Source organism: Chiroxiphia lanceolata, chromosome 7 (genome assembly GCF_009829145.1).
Source record: "Chiroxiphia lanceolata isolate bChiLan1 chromosome 7, bChiLan1.pri, whole genome shotgun sequence".
In the NCBI taxonomy this organism is placed as follows: Eukaryota; Metazoa; Chordata; class Aves; order Passeriformes; family Pipridae; genus Chiroxiphia; species Chiroxiphia lanceolata.
This window is the reverse complement of record NC_045643.1, coordinates 23,135,497-23,148,451: the sequence shown is the minus strand read 5'-3', so window position 1 is coordinate 23,148,451 and position 12,955 is coordinate 23,135,497. Positions and strand designations below refer to the sequence as shown.

Below are 12,955 nucleotides of genomic sequence, written 5' to 3'. Positions count from 1 at the left end.
GAAGTCAGCTTAGGATTTCAATAGCTCCTGCTTAGGCGTGATTTAAGGGAAACATCTCCTGTACAGCAAAGATTTCAATGGCAACATAGCATTTATATTTCAACTGAGGAGATGCCTGGAGGAAAGAAGGGAACTAGAGCCCCAGAGTGCCCCACTCACAGGGTGAATGCATGAAAACTAAGTCCTGCTTCTCAAAGTCAATTTACGCCCCAAGAACCATGGGTCGCATGCATGCACTAAGACAGAGGGAATGTGCCATAATTCCTCATTATCTAGTAACCCGTTTCTCACCTTCTAGCAGTTAATGCTGAAAGCCTGGTTTTACTTTTTACTTTACTTTACTTACTGCATAAATCTACTATTCTAAGCTAGAACAAAGTAAGGGGGTTATATGGATCAGAGTAAATTAAGTATATTATATGAATATGTCCTTCAGGAAAGAAAATAAGGGAGAATTTGGAAATAATCCAGTAACATCTGTAACCTGTGCTGCCAGTGTTCAGGGGCAGATTTCCTCACATAGTCGCAAACCCATTCGTCCTGTGACAGACCGGCAATGTCAGCAGCATAGTCCAACTGGAGGATGGAGCAAATGCCCACCGCTCTTAGATGGCGATAGAGTAAATGTAGAAGAGAATGGGAGACAGAAAAGATCATTGAGAGATGTATAGCTAAGAGAGGTGCTGTGCTATCCCATTTCACTTTGATTCATGGTGACTATAATTCTGAGTTATACATCTTACACAGACTGGGCCTGAGTGTGGTAGTTACATTTTACTTGGCTATAATACAGCCAGCATTAGCTGTATGGTTTTGAACAGACTGCCATGAAGGTGGTGGACTTCAGCACTGAAGAAATCAGAGACATCTTCAAACTTCTTTCTGGCACACTTCATTTGGGAAATGTTGAATTCATGACAGCTGGCGGGGCCCAGATTACGACAAAAGCAGGTAAGTGGGACCCTAGCAACTTGGTAGACCATGCAAAGCCCCATAAGGCCCCCAGTAAAGCTCACTCCATTGTCCTTTTTCCCTCTGGTTATGCAGTGACTTTGCCAGCAGATTCACTGACTGCAGTGAGCTCTGCAAAAGAAGTGCCACAGGATACACGGGCTCCAGGGCACCAGTGTGATTTAATTGGGCTGTGGCCCTCTGACCCAATAGTGCTCCCGGCTACTCTCAGACGAGTCCATGGCCCCACAATTTCTCTTTTGCATTGAAAGAGATGGAAGAAATAGGATCAGGGAGGAGTTGGAGATAAAAATAGTGTTAGAGACTTCCCCCCATCTTCATTTGAAGCATTTGCTGGTGTGCATGCACTCTGTTACCGTTACGCAATCTGAGCTCATCTGGTAGTGAACCCCTAAACAGACAGAAGAAATAAATATGTATTACAAGTCCTTCAAGTCTTAAGTTAATTGCCTCTGTTCTTAACATCCAAGTTTAGCAATCCCATGCTCAGACTGTACTATCGTGCCTTTAGGAAAACATATCTTCTCATGTGATAAACATTTTGCTAGTGCTGAGCTTTACACAGGACTTTGCTCTTCCTGTTGACAGCAGAAAGTCTGACTTACAGGAGTATCTGACTGTGGCCCAAAATGGGTGCTGACTCTGCCTCAGACTGGGTATATGAGCTTACAGCTTTGGATATGCCCAATAGAATTAAGTAAAGGGGAGTGTGTTTTGTGCTGGAGTTTAGTCACTTGCCTTGTAGGAGTCCCTGGAATTTCCTCACTGAGCTGCAAAATATGAATCCCCCACGAGTGATGGGGATCCATGCAAGAGAAAAAAAGGGTGTCTTCCTTTGTTATTAGTGCTGAACGTTGCCAGTGACCTCCTGGGCCTAGATGCCTTTCAGCTTTCTGAAGTACTGACACAAAGGTCCATGATTCTACGTGGGGAAGAGATCAGCTCCCCTCTCACTGTGGAGCAGGTAAGTGTCCTAGCGTATGCTACTGCTTCTGCCACTTCTGCATTTCCGGGCCCTCTGTCTCCCTCTTGTATCACCCAATCCAGTTTAGGGCTTCCTGTTTCCTCAGGTATTTTGCCCTTATTGGCAGTTCAGGTCTCAATGTTGACTCTGCTTTTTGTGTTTTACAGGGGAGTTCACTTGCAAATGTCAATGCTCTTTGTCAATGGTTTTAAGTCACCTTCACTCACCAGGAACTGGTCATACTTGTGTCATACAGAAGGTGCATCAGATGCTTTGTGGTAATTGCATGTATGTGTGCTTTTACCTTGCCAAACTCCCAGGTTACACTGCATTTACTGGAAGGTAAAAGCTTGCACACAGTTACCACAAAACATCCAGCAGATGTTAGGTTGTTACCCCACAGTAGCTTCTTTCCATATCCATACAACCACAAAGGAGGACTGAAAAAAATGATACGTAGCTCTTGTGATGTTGCTGATCACTTGAGGGCACTCTTGGTGTTTTAGGTCCATGCACAGAAAACTGTAGAAAATCTTCTGTCATTAATAAAATGCAAAACACTGGAAAACATGGAGTAATATTACTAGGATGGAAGATACATCATGTTATAGCAAAATGAACATCTGTAATGGAAATCTTGTGCTGGCACAGACTGCAGAGGGTTATCAATCCAACGCCTATATTGGCAGCGAAACCAGAGTTACTAGACTTTCTCTGACAGATGTCTGTCTAACTTTCCTTCAGATTTCCCATGGAAGGAATTTCACAGCATCTTTAAGTATCCTGCTTTAGCTGCAGTGGAGTCTGGAGTTGAAAAGATTTTCCTCATATTTAGATTACCTTTGACATCCCAGCTGTCCACCTTACAAGCTTTGGCTTCTGTGAAGTTTTTCATGTGGTGTTCTCTTTTCTAAGCTAAACAATCCAGTTCCTTCAGTGCTTCCTTGTAAGTAATTTTCTAAATCTCTTTGTCTTCTGTCTCTGTTTTCCCACATCTTTCAAGAAGCGGAGTGCCCCCAGCTGAGCACCGTATTCAAGCTGAAGTCTCAGCAGTGCTCATTATGGCAGAGTAGTTGCTTCTTTTCTTGCTGTGAACACACCTGCTAATATGTTAGAAGCTAAGTTTTGCCTTTAAGAAATGGCCTCTTTTTTTGCATAGTCTTTGACCTTCCTTTGCAGTGAAATTGTGTGAAAACTATTTTTCAGCCTGTAGCCTGTGGTAGATATCCTCAGTATTCAGTACCACAGTTTCTCTTCTCAGCTCTCTGTCCTAAAGAAGCCACATCTTTCTTTAGCAGTACATAAAGTTGGATGACAAATAATACCAGAGACAGTTCAGGCAGTCCAGAACAACAGTATGCAGTTGTAGGATTTACAAGAGTCTCCCTGAATAGAGCTTTCCCTAATAGTATATCTGTTGCTGACATTTTTGTGTGTTGGACCCCACACTTACTGCTTGCAGCCCAGTGAAGTATTAAGACCACAAGAAAATTGTGATAGCAAGTGGATGCTACCATTTAGCTGTCTTCACTAGATAAGCCTGTTGCACTGAACACTGGGCCTGTAAAGGCTATTCCTGCTGAAGCCCTCATGTGCTGCACCCACCTATTCCCACTTGTTGTGGGAATGCGTTGATAGAGTTGCCAGGGATTTCTCATTATGTAATGGGCTCACTACCCATCTGAGCTTTGACATTTCAGTGGGTTGAATGGATGAACTGGCCTAAAGGCAGGCAAAGCTGGGAGGATGAAAGGAGCCTTTGAGGATCTCATTTGAGCCGTATTGTAGGGAAAGTGCTTTGCTTACAGCTGGATGGGGAGGTCCTGGAAAATGAGTTTAACTTAGCTGTGTAGCCAGAGATACTACAGAGGCATGGCCTTGAGGGCATTCTCAGTCCCAACTAATAAGACAGATCATCTGATGGAAAGAAGAAATACCCAGAAAATATGCATGTGCCCATGCTTTGAAATGTTCTCTTCTGTGGAGAAGGGAGGTTGCTCTGTGCCGACCTTGAGCTGCTGAAGAGGAGATAGTACCCAGGAAGAGAAAGGAGGAGAAAAACAGTGAGGCTGGGTGAAAAGGAGGATCTGCTAGGCTGGGCCTCAGAAGCCTCGCTGAGGGGCTGAAAGGGTTCAGAGGCAGTTGGCCTGTGTCATTAGCAAAGCAGAACACAAGAGTTTGTGTTATTTAGGGTTGCAAAACTAAGGGGATGAAGGTGCATTTAGAAGATCAGTCATTGCTGTCTGGCCTACTGAAGGAATTGCCCTGGTGTCATAGGCGAGACAGAGGAAACAACCTGTAATCTGTTTACTGTGGTTTATTTATTAAATGACAAGATTAAAGCTTTTACCCTATTTCATTATTTCATGTACTTGCTCACTCACCCCTCAGCATTATGTTCTCTGAATGTCAACTTCCTTTCCCAGTTGGGAGTGTGCTGCTTGTCCAGGAGGGTCAGGCACAAATTTGTATGGGTTCGTATTGTGTAGTTGCAGTTACCAGGCTCAGGAACTACCAGCCAAGGTTCTTGGGCATACCCTGACATTTATCTCCATGTCTCCAATCTCCAGGATCTTTCCCCACTTCCAACATCTTTCTTCCAGTCACAATCTTTGCCATCTTCTCTCCTGGCCCCTTTTTCTACTCCCTGAGATCATGTCTTCTTGTTGTGAACCCTTATTTTTGGCCTTCTCTTCTTTCTAGAACCCTAAACTCTAGTTTCCGATTCTAAATAGTTTATATGCAGAAGGTCAGCATGTGATCAGCCTCTTAATTTGTGGTTCTGTCTCATGTCTCTTTAGTAATTGGAGGATTTGAGGTGTGCTGCTTTTGTTTGTCCAAGTGTTATCGAAATTTGCAACCAGACCATTCCTTTTACAGCTATCAGGTAGCAGGCTTTTGCTTGAGATACCAGAAGTTTGATTTTGGATGTTCATCCACATGCTTACATACACACCCAATTATCTAGTGCCTGTTAGTCATCACAATTTAAGTTATTTTTTCCGCCTATGACACTTGGTTATGATCACTGCATGGCATGTGGGGTCAACTCTTCTTGAAAAGTATTTAAATCCATGATCTTTTGGGGCACGTGTCCTGGCTGTTGGCTGGCCTAACTGGATTCAAGTAGGATAATGCTGTTTGCAGGGAAGTTTTGGAAAGGGGATTTTTGAGGGCAACTTGGTGTCAGAATACTTCATTAAATCCTGCCCTACCAGTTTTTTGAAAACTGAGCAGACACCCATTTGACAGCTTTACTAGGAGTACTGAACCAAGATACCTTGCCTGTCACTGCATATGTTGACTCAGGTGATGCAAATGACTGCTGTGGGCTTAGTTTTGAGGTATTTTGCCACCTTCCATGCCCCCCAGCACTTGTTCCAAAAGATGTCCCTGATTTTGCTATTTCTTTCAGCCTCTGAAGTTCAGTTACCCAAAGGTTATAGATGGCTTATCTGTGTGTGGCCTGGCTATTTGAAAACTTGATACATATAAATACTGCACCATACACAGCCCGTACAGAGGCTGAGACACCTGAAGAGGAGTGGAGGAACCTGAAGTCCCATAGAGATTCATGTGCCCCTTATGCCTTCTTTTTGTGACTCATTTTCATTCTCTGTATTTACAGGCAGCTGACTCCAGAGACTCCCTCTCTATGGCGCTCTATTCCCAGTGTTTCTCATGGCTCATTAACAAGATTAATACCAAGATCAAAGGCAAGGAAAACTTTAAGTCTGTGGGCATCCTGGATATCTTTGGCTTCGAGAATTTTCAGGTCAGGATTTTGTCTTTTGTGGAGTGGGTTGGTTTTAGAGGTGTCAGTGCATATAGGAGGGAATTTTGGTGGGTTTGTATCCCCCAGTCTGGGGTCTCTCCACTGTCACCTTCCCCTGGAAGTAGCAAGATATATTTAGCTGCCCATTTCTGCCACCTGTATTCATAAAAGCTGATGTTCAAAGTCTGGTTTGTGACACAGACCCTACACAGATGTACTGTGATAGATAATATTGAATTTTTGACTTGTATGCAGATTAAATATCCAAATCCTGTGGATTATTTGTTTACATCTATTTTGCACTGTGTGGAGAATGCCGTGTGTAATACTTCTGACTGCAACTGATGAGGGTTGTATGTTGAACAGTCATAGAGTGACTGCTCAGATATTTCACAGAAGAGAAAGCCCAGTGACCTAACACTTAGGGAATTATATTTCTTTCTTTCAAGAAGAGAAGCATGATTGTCTTTAGCATCATGCTATGCTTTACTGTGATTTAGGTTTACTGAATCAACCTTGCATGGGCTACAAAAGCTGTTCTCATAGTGGACCTCCCCATACTGTCCTCCTCATGTTCATCTTGACCACTATGTTCTCTGGCTTTATTTTAGGCCTGGTACCTTCCACCTTGCTGCTATAGATTATTTTAGAGCTCAGGGTCAAGCATGTTAAGTTTTATAATCATTGTTTCTTCTTGCAGGTGAATCGTTTTGAGCAGTTTAACATTAACTATGCAAATGAGAAACTCCAGGAGTATTTCAACAAGCACATCTTCTCCTTGGAGCAGCTGGAGTACAACAGGTGACAAACAGAGGGAGGGAAGCCCCTATTGCTTTCATGGGTAGTAGAAGGGAGAACATCATTCCTCCTCTGTGCTCTTCAGTCCCTACTGCTGAGGCAGGAGAAACAACTGGGCCTTAGCGCAACTCTGACTGTGGATGTGTCTTGATAAGCACTGTCCATGTGCTTTGCCAGCATAAGTCACTTGCCTCCAGGCAAAAGCAGTCTCCCTTGTAGTATTTAGAAAGCCCAGATTTCCTTCTGTCTCTCCGCTGAATAGAAAGTTCTTGGGCTTTAACCCATTAGAGTACGTGGTCACTGGGCTTATTACTGACTTTGGTAATGATTTACCTAGAGTACTGGTAGTGTTATGCAGATGGAATCTTGGTGTGCAAAAAGTAAAGTCCCTGAAAATAGACAGATATCTGACAGCTCTTTCTGTCCTAGAGATTCCTGTACTGTGAAAAGGGCTCTTTTCCTCAGTAAGGAGACTTAAATGAGAGATTTCCTGATCTTGGGACCTTCTGCACAGCTGTTCCTCTTCTGTGGGCTTCATATTGAATTGTATTTAGTGAAGTACCTGGGATGTTCTAGAGTATTTCTGCTTCTAGAGAAGGCTGCTAGACAAATACTTTAGTTTTTGCTCTGAAACAGAAGCCTTTATGTTTGTGAATGAAGCAATTGAATAGGGTCAGTGAGGGCAAATGAGAGCAGCCTTGTAAAGGGAGACAGTTGAATAGGCAATTCATTAAATTCTAAAGATTACAAAACTGCAAGGCTATTTATGCACTCACTTCTCAGGCCTGTTCCACTATTGCAGGAAGCCTGTGTTAAGAATGGTATCATCATGACAATTTATTTTTTCCTGATGATTGCATAGAAATTTAAGTTCTGTGGCTGAACTTTGAAAGAATGAGAGGATTTTATTATTGTCTACACATCAAATTATTCTAGGGTGATGTGCCTAAAGCTCGTCTTTCACTGTGTAAGCTCTGCTTCCTCAGGTTTAGTAAGTAGCTCTGTGTATCTCATCTTGATGCTCTGAACCTGGAAGTATGAAGCCTAGGCTGAAGGGTTTGTAGGCAACTTCTCCACTATCTTCAAAATGTTAGCTTCCACCTGAAAGGTGTCTGTATCAGAATGTCAGTAAGTAGCTTCACACATAGCCTGTAGTCTTCCTTGGATTCCTGAGTAAGAGCTATTCCCAGGCTTTTCTGAATTCTGAAAACAGAAACATCCTTTATTTTGGGAGTGTAAGAAGGTGATAAGAGAGGAAAAACACATTCAGCAGATTTACAGAATTTCATGGGTGATTTCCAAAGCATAATTATTGCACTACTTTACCTATATCAGCCCCTATTCTGAAACATGCAGGGCCACCCTGTAGGCACCCTGTATGTCAGGCTAAAGCTTACCTGTGTCATCCTCTTCAAAACTCTCCCTGAAAACTCTCTCCTGCTCTTCTTCTGGTGGACCTGTGAATTGTGGTTCAGTCTTCTGGCAGATGTGCTTTGGGCCTGCTTTCCATATTGGTGGGTCAGCAGTTGACTCTCGAAGCTGTGTAGCAAACTGTCCATCATTGCCACTGCTTGGGCTGATGCTCATCAGTCCTGAAAGAGCAACTACAGTTTTAAAATTCGTGTGAAATTTGCCCAAGTGACTACAAGATAAACATCAGTTTAAATTGCCAGTATGGATAAGAAAGGCTGTCTCCTATCTCCATCTCCTTGTGTTAGCAGTGCATTGTGTCCCCTATTCTTTTTCCTCAGCCATGGCAAAGCCTAATTACTGCAAATTGTCTTCAGTCCTGGGACAGCTGCCATGCTCAGCTACTTCTGCTCTTCTACACCCCAGAGCATTGGATCTTTCATTTCACATCTTTGCTCTCTTTGTTCTTGACTGTCAGGGAGGGGATAAACTGGGAAGCCATTGACTGGATGGATAATGCAGAGTGCCTGGACCTTATTGAGAAGGTAAGCAGTTATCTGTGACAGTTTCCAGGGATCACCATGGGCACTGCTGATTGTCTTGAGACCTTTCCTGGGGTTTCCTGATTTTAAAAACAGATAGTTGCTTAGATCATATTCCCATAGTGACCTGGCAAAAGTATGGGCTCTTAGAGCTGTAGTCCCAGCTCAAGAAAGCAGATCTCTGCTTATTGTTGAGATTAAGCTTAGGAAGGGTGTCATAGTTTTAGATTAGTGTTTAAGTAAAACCTTAATGTGATTTTTTTATAAATAATCTCCACTTACATTCTGCTTGCTGAATGCATTGACTGGCCAGAATTCTGCTTTCAGCTTGAGCTTTGCTGGGTGTAACTCAGGAGTTATTGCTCAGTGGTCTGTTCAGATCTCCAGTTCTTGTCTTGGTGCTGTGTAGTTAGAGCTTTTGCTGACTCTAAAAGCCTGTCTCTTGTTTGGCTGTAGAAACTAGGTCTACTGGCTTTGGTGAATGAAGAGAGTCGATTCCCTAAAGGCACAGACAACACCCTTCTGGAAAAACTTCACAGCCAGCATATGGTAAGTAAGAAAATAACCTGGCAGGCAAATGATCAGTATGTTAGCCCCATCAGCATTGCAAAACCTAAAGTGAAGGTTTTGTTGATGTAAAATATATGCTTTGTGTAGGAAATTTAAAATGCCTTGTACCCAAACCTGCGAGTGTTTAATTAAGCTGCACTGAACAAAAGTAATATGTGAGACAACCTGAGAATGGTCTCTTGTGCACATAGAGAAAAGGGAGTGTGCATTCCACAGGCTGTGGGTAGAAGAGGTTTGAATTTGTAGGATGGGATGGAGGTCAGGTTCTGCTGGTCTGCGATGAGACACAAGGCAACACCCCAGGCACAGGATGTGGCTGCACAGTGTGTATGGGTTTCTCCTGCCAGCTGACTCACAGCAGTCTGCTCCAGAGCGTGTCAAATCTGTCTCCTGGGGCTGGGGACGGCTTTTGCCTCATGACTTTTAATGAAAGCTCTCTTATTGTTCCTAATTAATTAAATTCTTTCATCCTCTTTCTTGTGTTCTGGACACAGGAGTGGAATGGCTTTTTCATGCAGGTCAGAAAGTTATCCTGGGGACACAGAAACCCCAGTGAGATCACTGTAGCAATCCCTTACCATGTCTCTGGTACAGCCAACACTTTGTTCTAAATAATAAATAGACTGAAAACAAAACAAAGCCTGTAGCATGGACTTATGGAATAATTTACTACTTTAGTAAGAACATTTGCAGCAAATATGTTTCCTAGTCTTCTAATTGAGACTTCATTCAAGCCTGAAAACATAAAAATTTGTATTCTTTATCTGAAGGTTTTTTAATTGGCATAGATACAGATATTCTCATTTTTCATATTTGTATTCTAACTTTGCTGGTAATACTCATGATTACAAATTGGAAACAATAGCAATGACTTTTGGTTGGCTACTTACACAGAGCTTTGTGGAAATATTTCCTTTCTTCAGGCTTAAATCAAGGCCTTCAATTTAGTTTGCTGTGGCTTTGCCTTGTATTATAGGTCAAGGAATGTGAGAATGCCTGCTGTATCTTTTTTATGTTTTTTTATTGTTGTTGGTATTTGTTAACTTTTAATATAAAACTAATATTTTTAATGCCTCACTTGTTTTGAATTTCCTTTCTGAACTGTCCCACCTTCTTCATTTTGTCTCCATATGGAGATATTTCAAAGCTCCTCTTTCTTTCTGCTGTTTGTCTCTGAATTTGTCTACATATTTTTTTCTCTATTCTTTTCTGAGATAAATAATCAGACCAGAATGCAGTTCCCTTGGTAAGAAGGTACCTGTGGTTTATTGTACAGCAGCATGAGACTGCCAGTATTATTTTGCATTCCTTTATGCCCCACAACATTTTGGTTGCTATTTTTGGTAATTTCTGTGCATTGAGTAGCCTTTTCATTAAGCTGTTCATAGTGTCACCTCTGTCTGCTTTGAGGGGATAGCAGTTAACGTGGAACCCTAGGAAGCTTATGAGATGTGAAGTGCAGGGAGGAATGATTTAGTAGGTAGTGCTCTAGGGTTTTCATTTGTTGAAGGTGAAATTGTTTTTTGTACCAGTTAAAGTCTCTATTGCTGGCTGGAAGGGCACTGGAAGGCATCCAGCCAGCATTGCTGGGAAGCCTGAAGAGAACAAGCCCTCTTCTCTGTATTTTCTGCGGGTTGCTGTAGTCTTAAGAAGGAAAAGCATAAGGCTGGGATTTCAGATAATATGACCTCTGATACAACTGAAGAGAGGAGCAATAGGGGAGATAGGAGAAGGAACCAGAAGTGTTGTAAGCATGAATGAAATAAAAGGGCTTGGTAGAGAGGGAGAGGAGAGGAGTGTGCCAATCCACATGAGAGAGCCAGGAGCAGTCATGCTTGGAATGGAAAATAGGGAATTTTGTGACTGGAAAAAGATGACTGAATGGAGGAAAGGGAAGAGCAATGAAATGGGGTCAATATGAAAAGGAAAAGAAAGCAATGAAAAAAAATTTCCAGTAGCACTAACAAATTATCAGTGTCAGAAGCCATCCACCCAATACTGCCAAAAGACCTTGAAGATGAAAGAGCTTAATTATAAACAGCATTGCGCAACATGTTACTTCAAATTTTCTTAGTACTTTTGTCTGAGAAGATGGGGAATTATTTTAATTTTTAGGAAGGAAATTTTTTGTAGGAAATTATAGGCCTATAGTTCTTATTTCACTATTGGGTAAATTCAAAGAATGTAAACGGTCAGCTACCTCAACGAAGCGAGGCCTGCAAGACACTGTCTCATATGAGCATTGAGGTGGCAGTTTTCTGGGGCAAGACTGATTCATGGGGCAAGACTGGACTGAGAGGGGCCTCATGAGACTGATTGGGTGGTAAAATGAAAGTGAAAAGCAGTGTAGATAAATGCAAAATGATGTACCTGAAGGAAAACAGTCCCAATTTCCCCTTTGAAAATGGTGGGCCCTGAACTGACTGCTGCTCTTCAGGAGCGAGACCCAGACAGAGGCTGTGATAGATAGTTCCATGGAAATATCAGCACAGTTCTCAGTAGTAATAAACCCCCCCCAGATGAAATAGTAGAAAGTCCTGGAAAACAGAATAAAAGAAGAAAACAGTGTTATGGCATTGTGTAATCTATAGATCACCTGCACTTTGAATCATGTATGCCACTGGGCCCCTCCGCTTGAAAAGGGGTTATATCAGAACTGGTAAACAACTGGTCTGGGACAGCTTCAGTGTTACGGAAAACTATGTTGAAGGGACCCTGCAGTGTGGAGAGAAGATGACTTGAGGGTGTGTGTGATGGGTTTAAAAGTCACACATGACCTGTAGAAGACAAATGGCACTAATGGAAGCCGGGCTTAAATAGTTCTCTGTGGGGTTGGTTAAGAGCTCCTGCGAAAGGACACTTGGATGCAAGAAGTTTTCATGGGTTCAGGTGCGGAATAAGCAAGCAAGCAAGAGAAATCCACTTGGTTACTAGTTAGGCAGACCTTATAGAAATAAGTAGATTTTGAGGGAATATTAGGATGAAAGTATTATTTACTTGCTTTGTTCTTACTCTACAGTACATACCCACTGCTAGAGGCAGAATACTCAGCTGGATAGATTGTTGGTCTCGAGCAGTGTGGCTGTTCTTACATAGTTAAAACGGCTTTCACAGAACAAAGAAAGGAGGGGGAAAAGGAGAGAGTAGAACATCTAATAAGAGAAACGAAAAGTGAATATTCAATAAAGGGGAAGAGAGGTGCAAAGAAAGATAAAATATAGAGGAAGACAGGACACTGGTGTAGTATTTCCTTTGATGAAGAAAAGGTGTGTAGGTGTTCTGCAAAGCTGCCATCTTCCTTGCATCCTGATCCTGTGTCCTGCACCACATGGTTTGTGTGGAGCCCAGTCTCCTCAGGTGTCAGACACACAAGAATTAACATTTCATCCATGGCATGCCTGCCCAACCTTGATTCTGCAAGCCCTTGTTCACATGAGCAATGCCTTGAAGGGCTGGATTTTTCCATCTTATTTAATTAACATATTTGTAATGTAGCAGCAGAGAGCTGCAGCAGATGTGGTCGGGCTCTGCAAGAGCTAAGGTCCTTGCCCATCCCAGCCTTGTCATAGTCATGGCAGAGTTCCTGATTGAGCCTGTTTATTCTTATACCAGCATTAGAAGACTACTTCTTTTTCTTTCATTTCAGAGTAACCCCTACTATGTGAAGCCTCGAGTAACAGACCATCAGTTTGGCATAAGACATTATGCAGGGGAGGTAGGTGTTCATGATTTGTTTGTGAGATGCTTGGTATATCTTGGATTTAAGGTCCTAGATTTTAGGTTCCAAGAATCAAGAATATCTCTGAACTGTGTGTTGCCACACAGTTAGTGCCCCCTACCAGAGCGCTTTTGAAATTTTGGGCTTAAAATAGTATGTACTATATTCTCCAGCCTGGATGTTTGTTTCAGTTTCTCAAGTAACTT

At 42.3% G+C, this 12,955-nt stretch overlaps 1 protein-coding gene across 3 annotated transcripts in view; it reads left to right on the top strand.

Moving 5' to 3' along the window:
- Positions 1-12,955, top strand: part of LOC116789131 (unconventional myosin-X-like) — a 90,371-nt gene that overhangs the window by 32,935 nt on the left and 44,481 nt on the right. For 2 of the 3 annotated variants that reach the window (XM_032692528.1, XM_032692527.1), the window contains 7 exons: positions 822-951; positions 1,818-1,936; positions 5,565-5,711; positions 6,412-6,512; positions 8,398-8,464; positions 8,918-9,010; positions 12,678-12,746. In XM_032692528.1, coding sequence (XP_032548419.1) covers positions 822-951; positions 1,818-1,936; positions 5,565-5,711; positions 6,412-6,512; positions 8,398-8,464; positions 8,918-9,010; positions 12,678-12,746 — 726 coding nt within the window. Of the gene's footprint in view, positions 1-821; positions 952-1,817; positions 1,937-2,759; positions 2,883-5,564; positions 5,712-6,411; positions 6,513-8,397; positions 8,465-8,917; positions 9,011-12,677; positions 12,747-12,955 lie in introns of those variants that run through there. The other variant, XM_032692529.1, reaches the window with a different exon arrangement.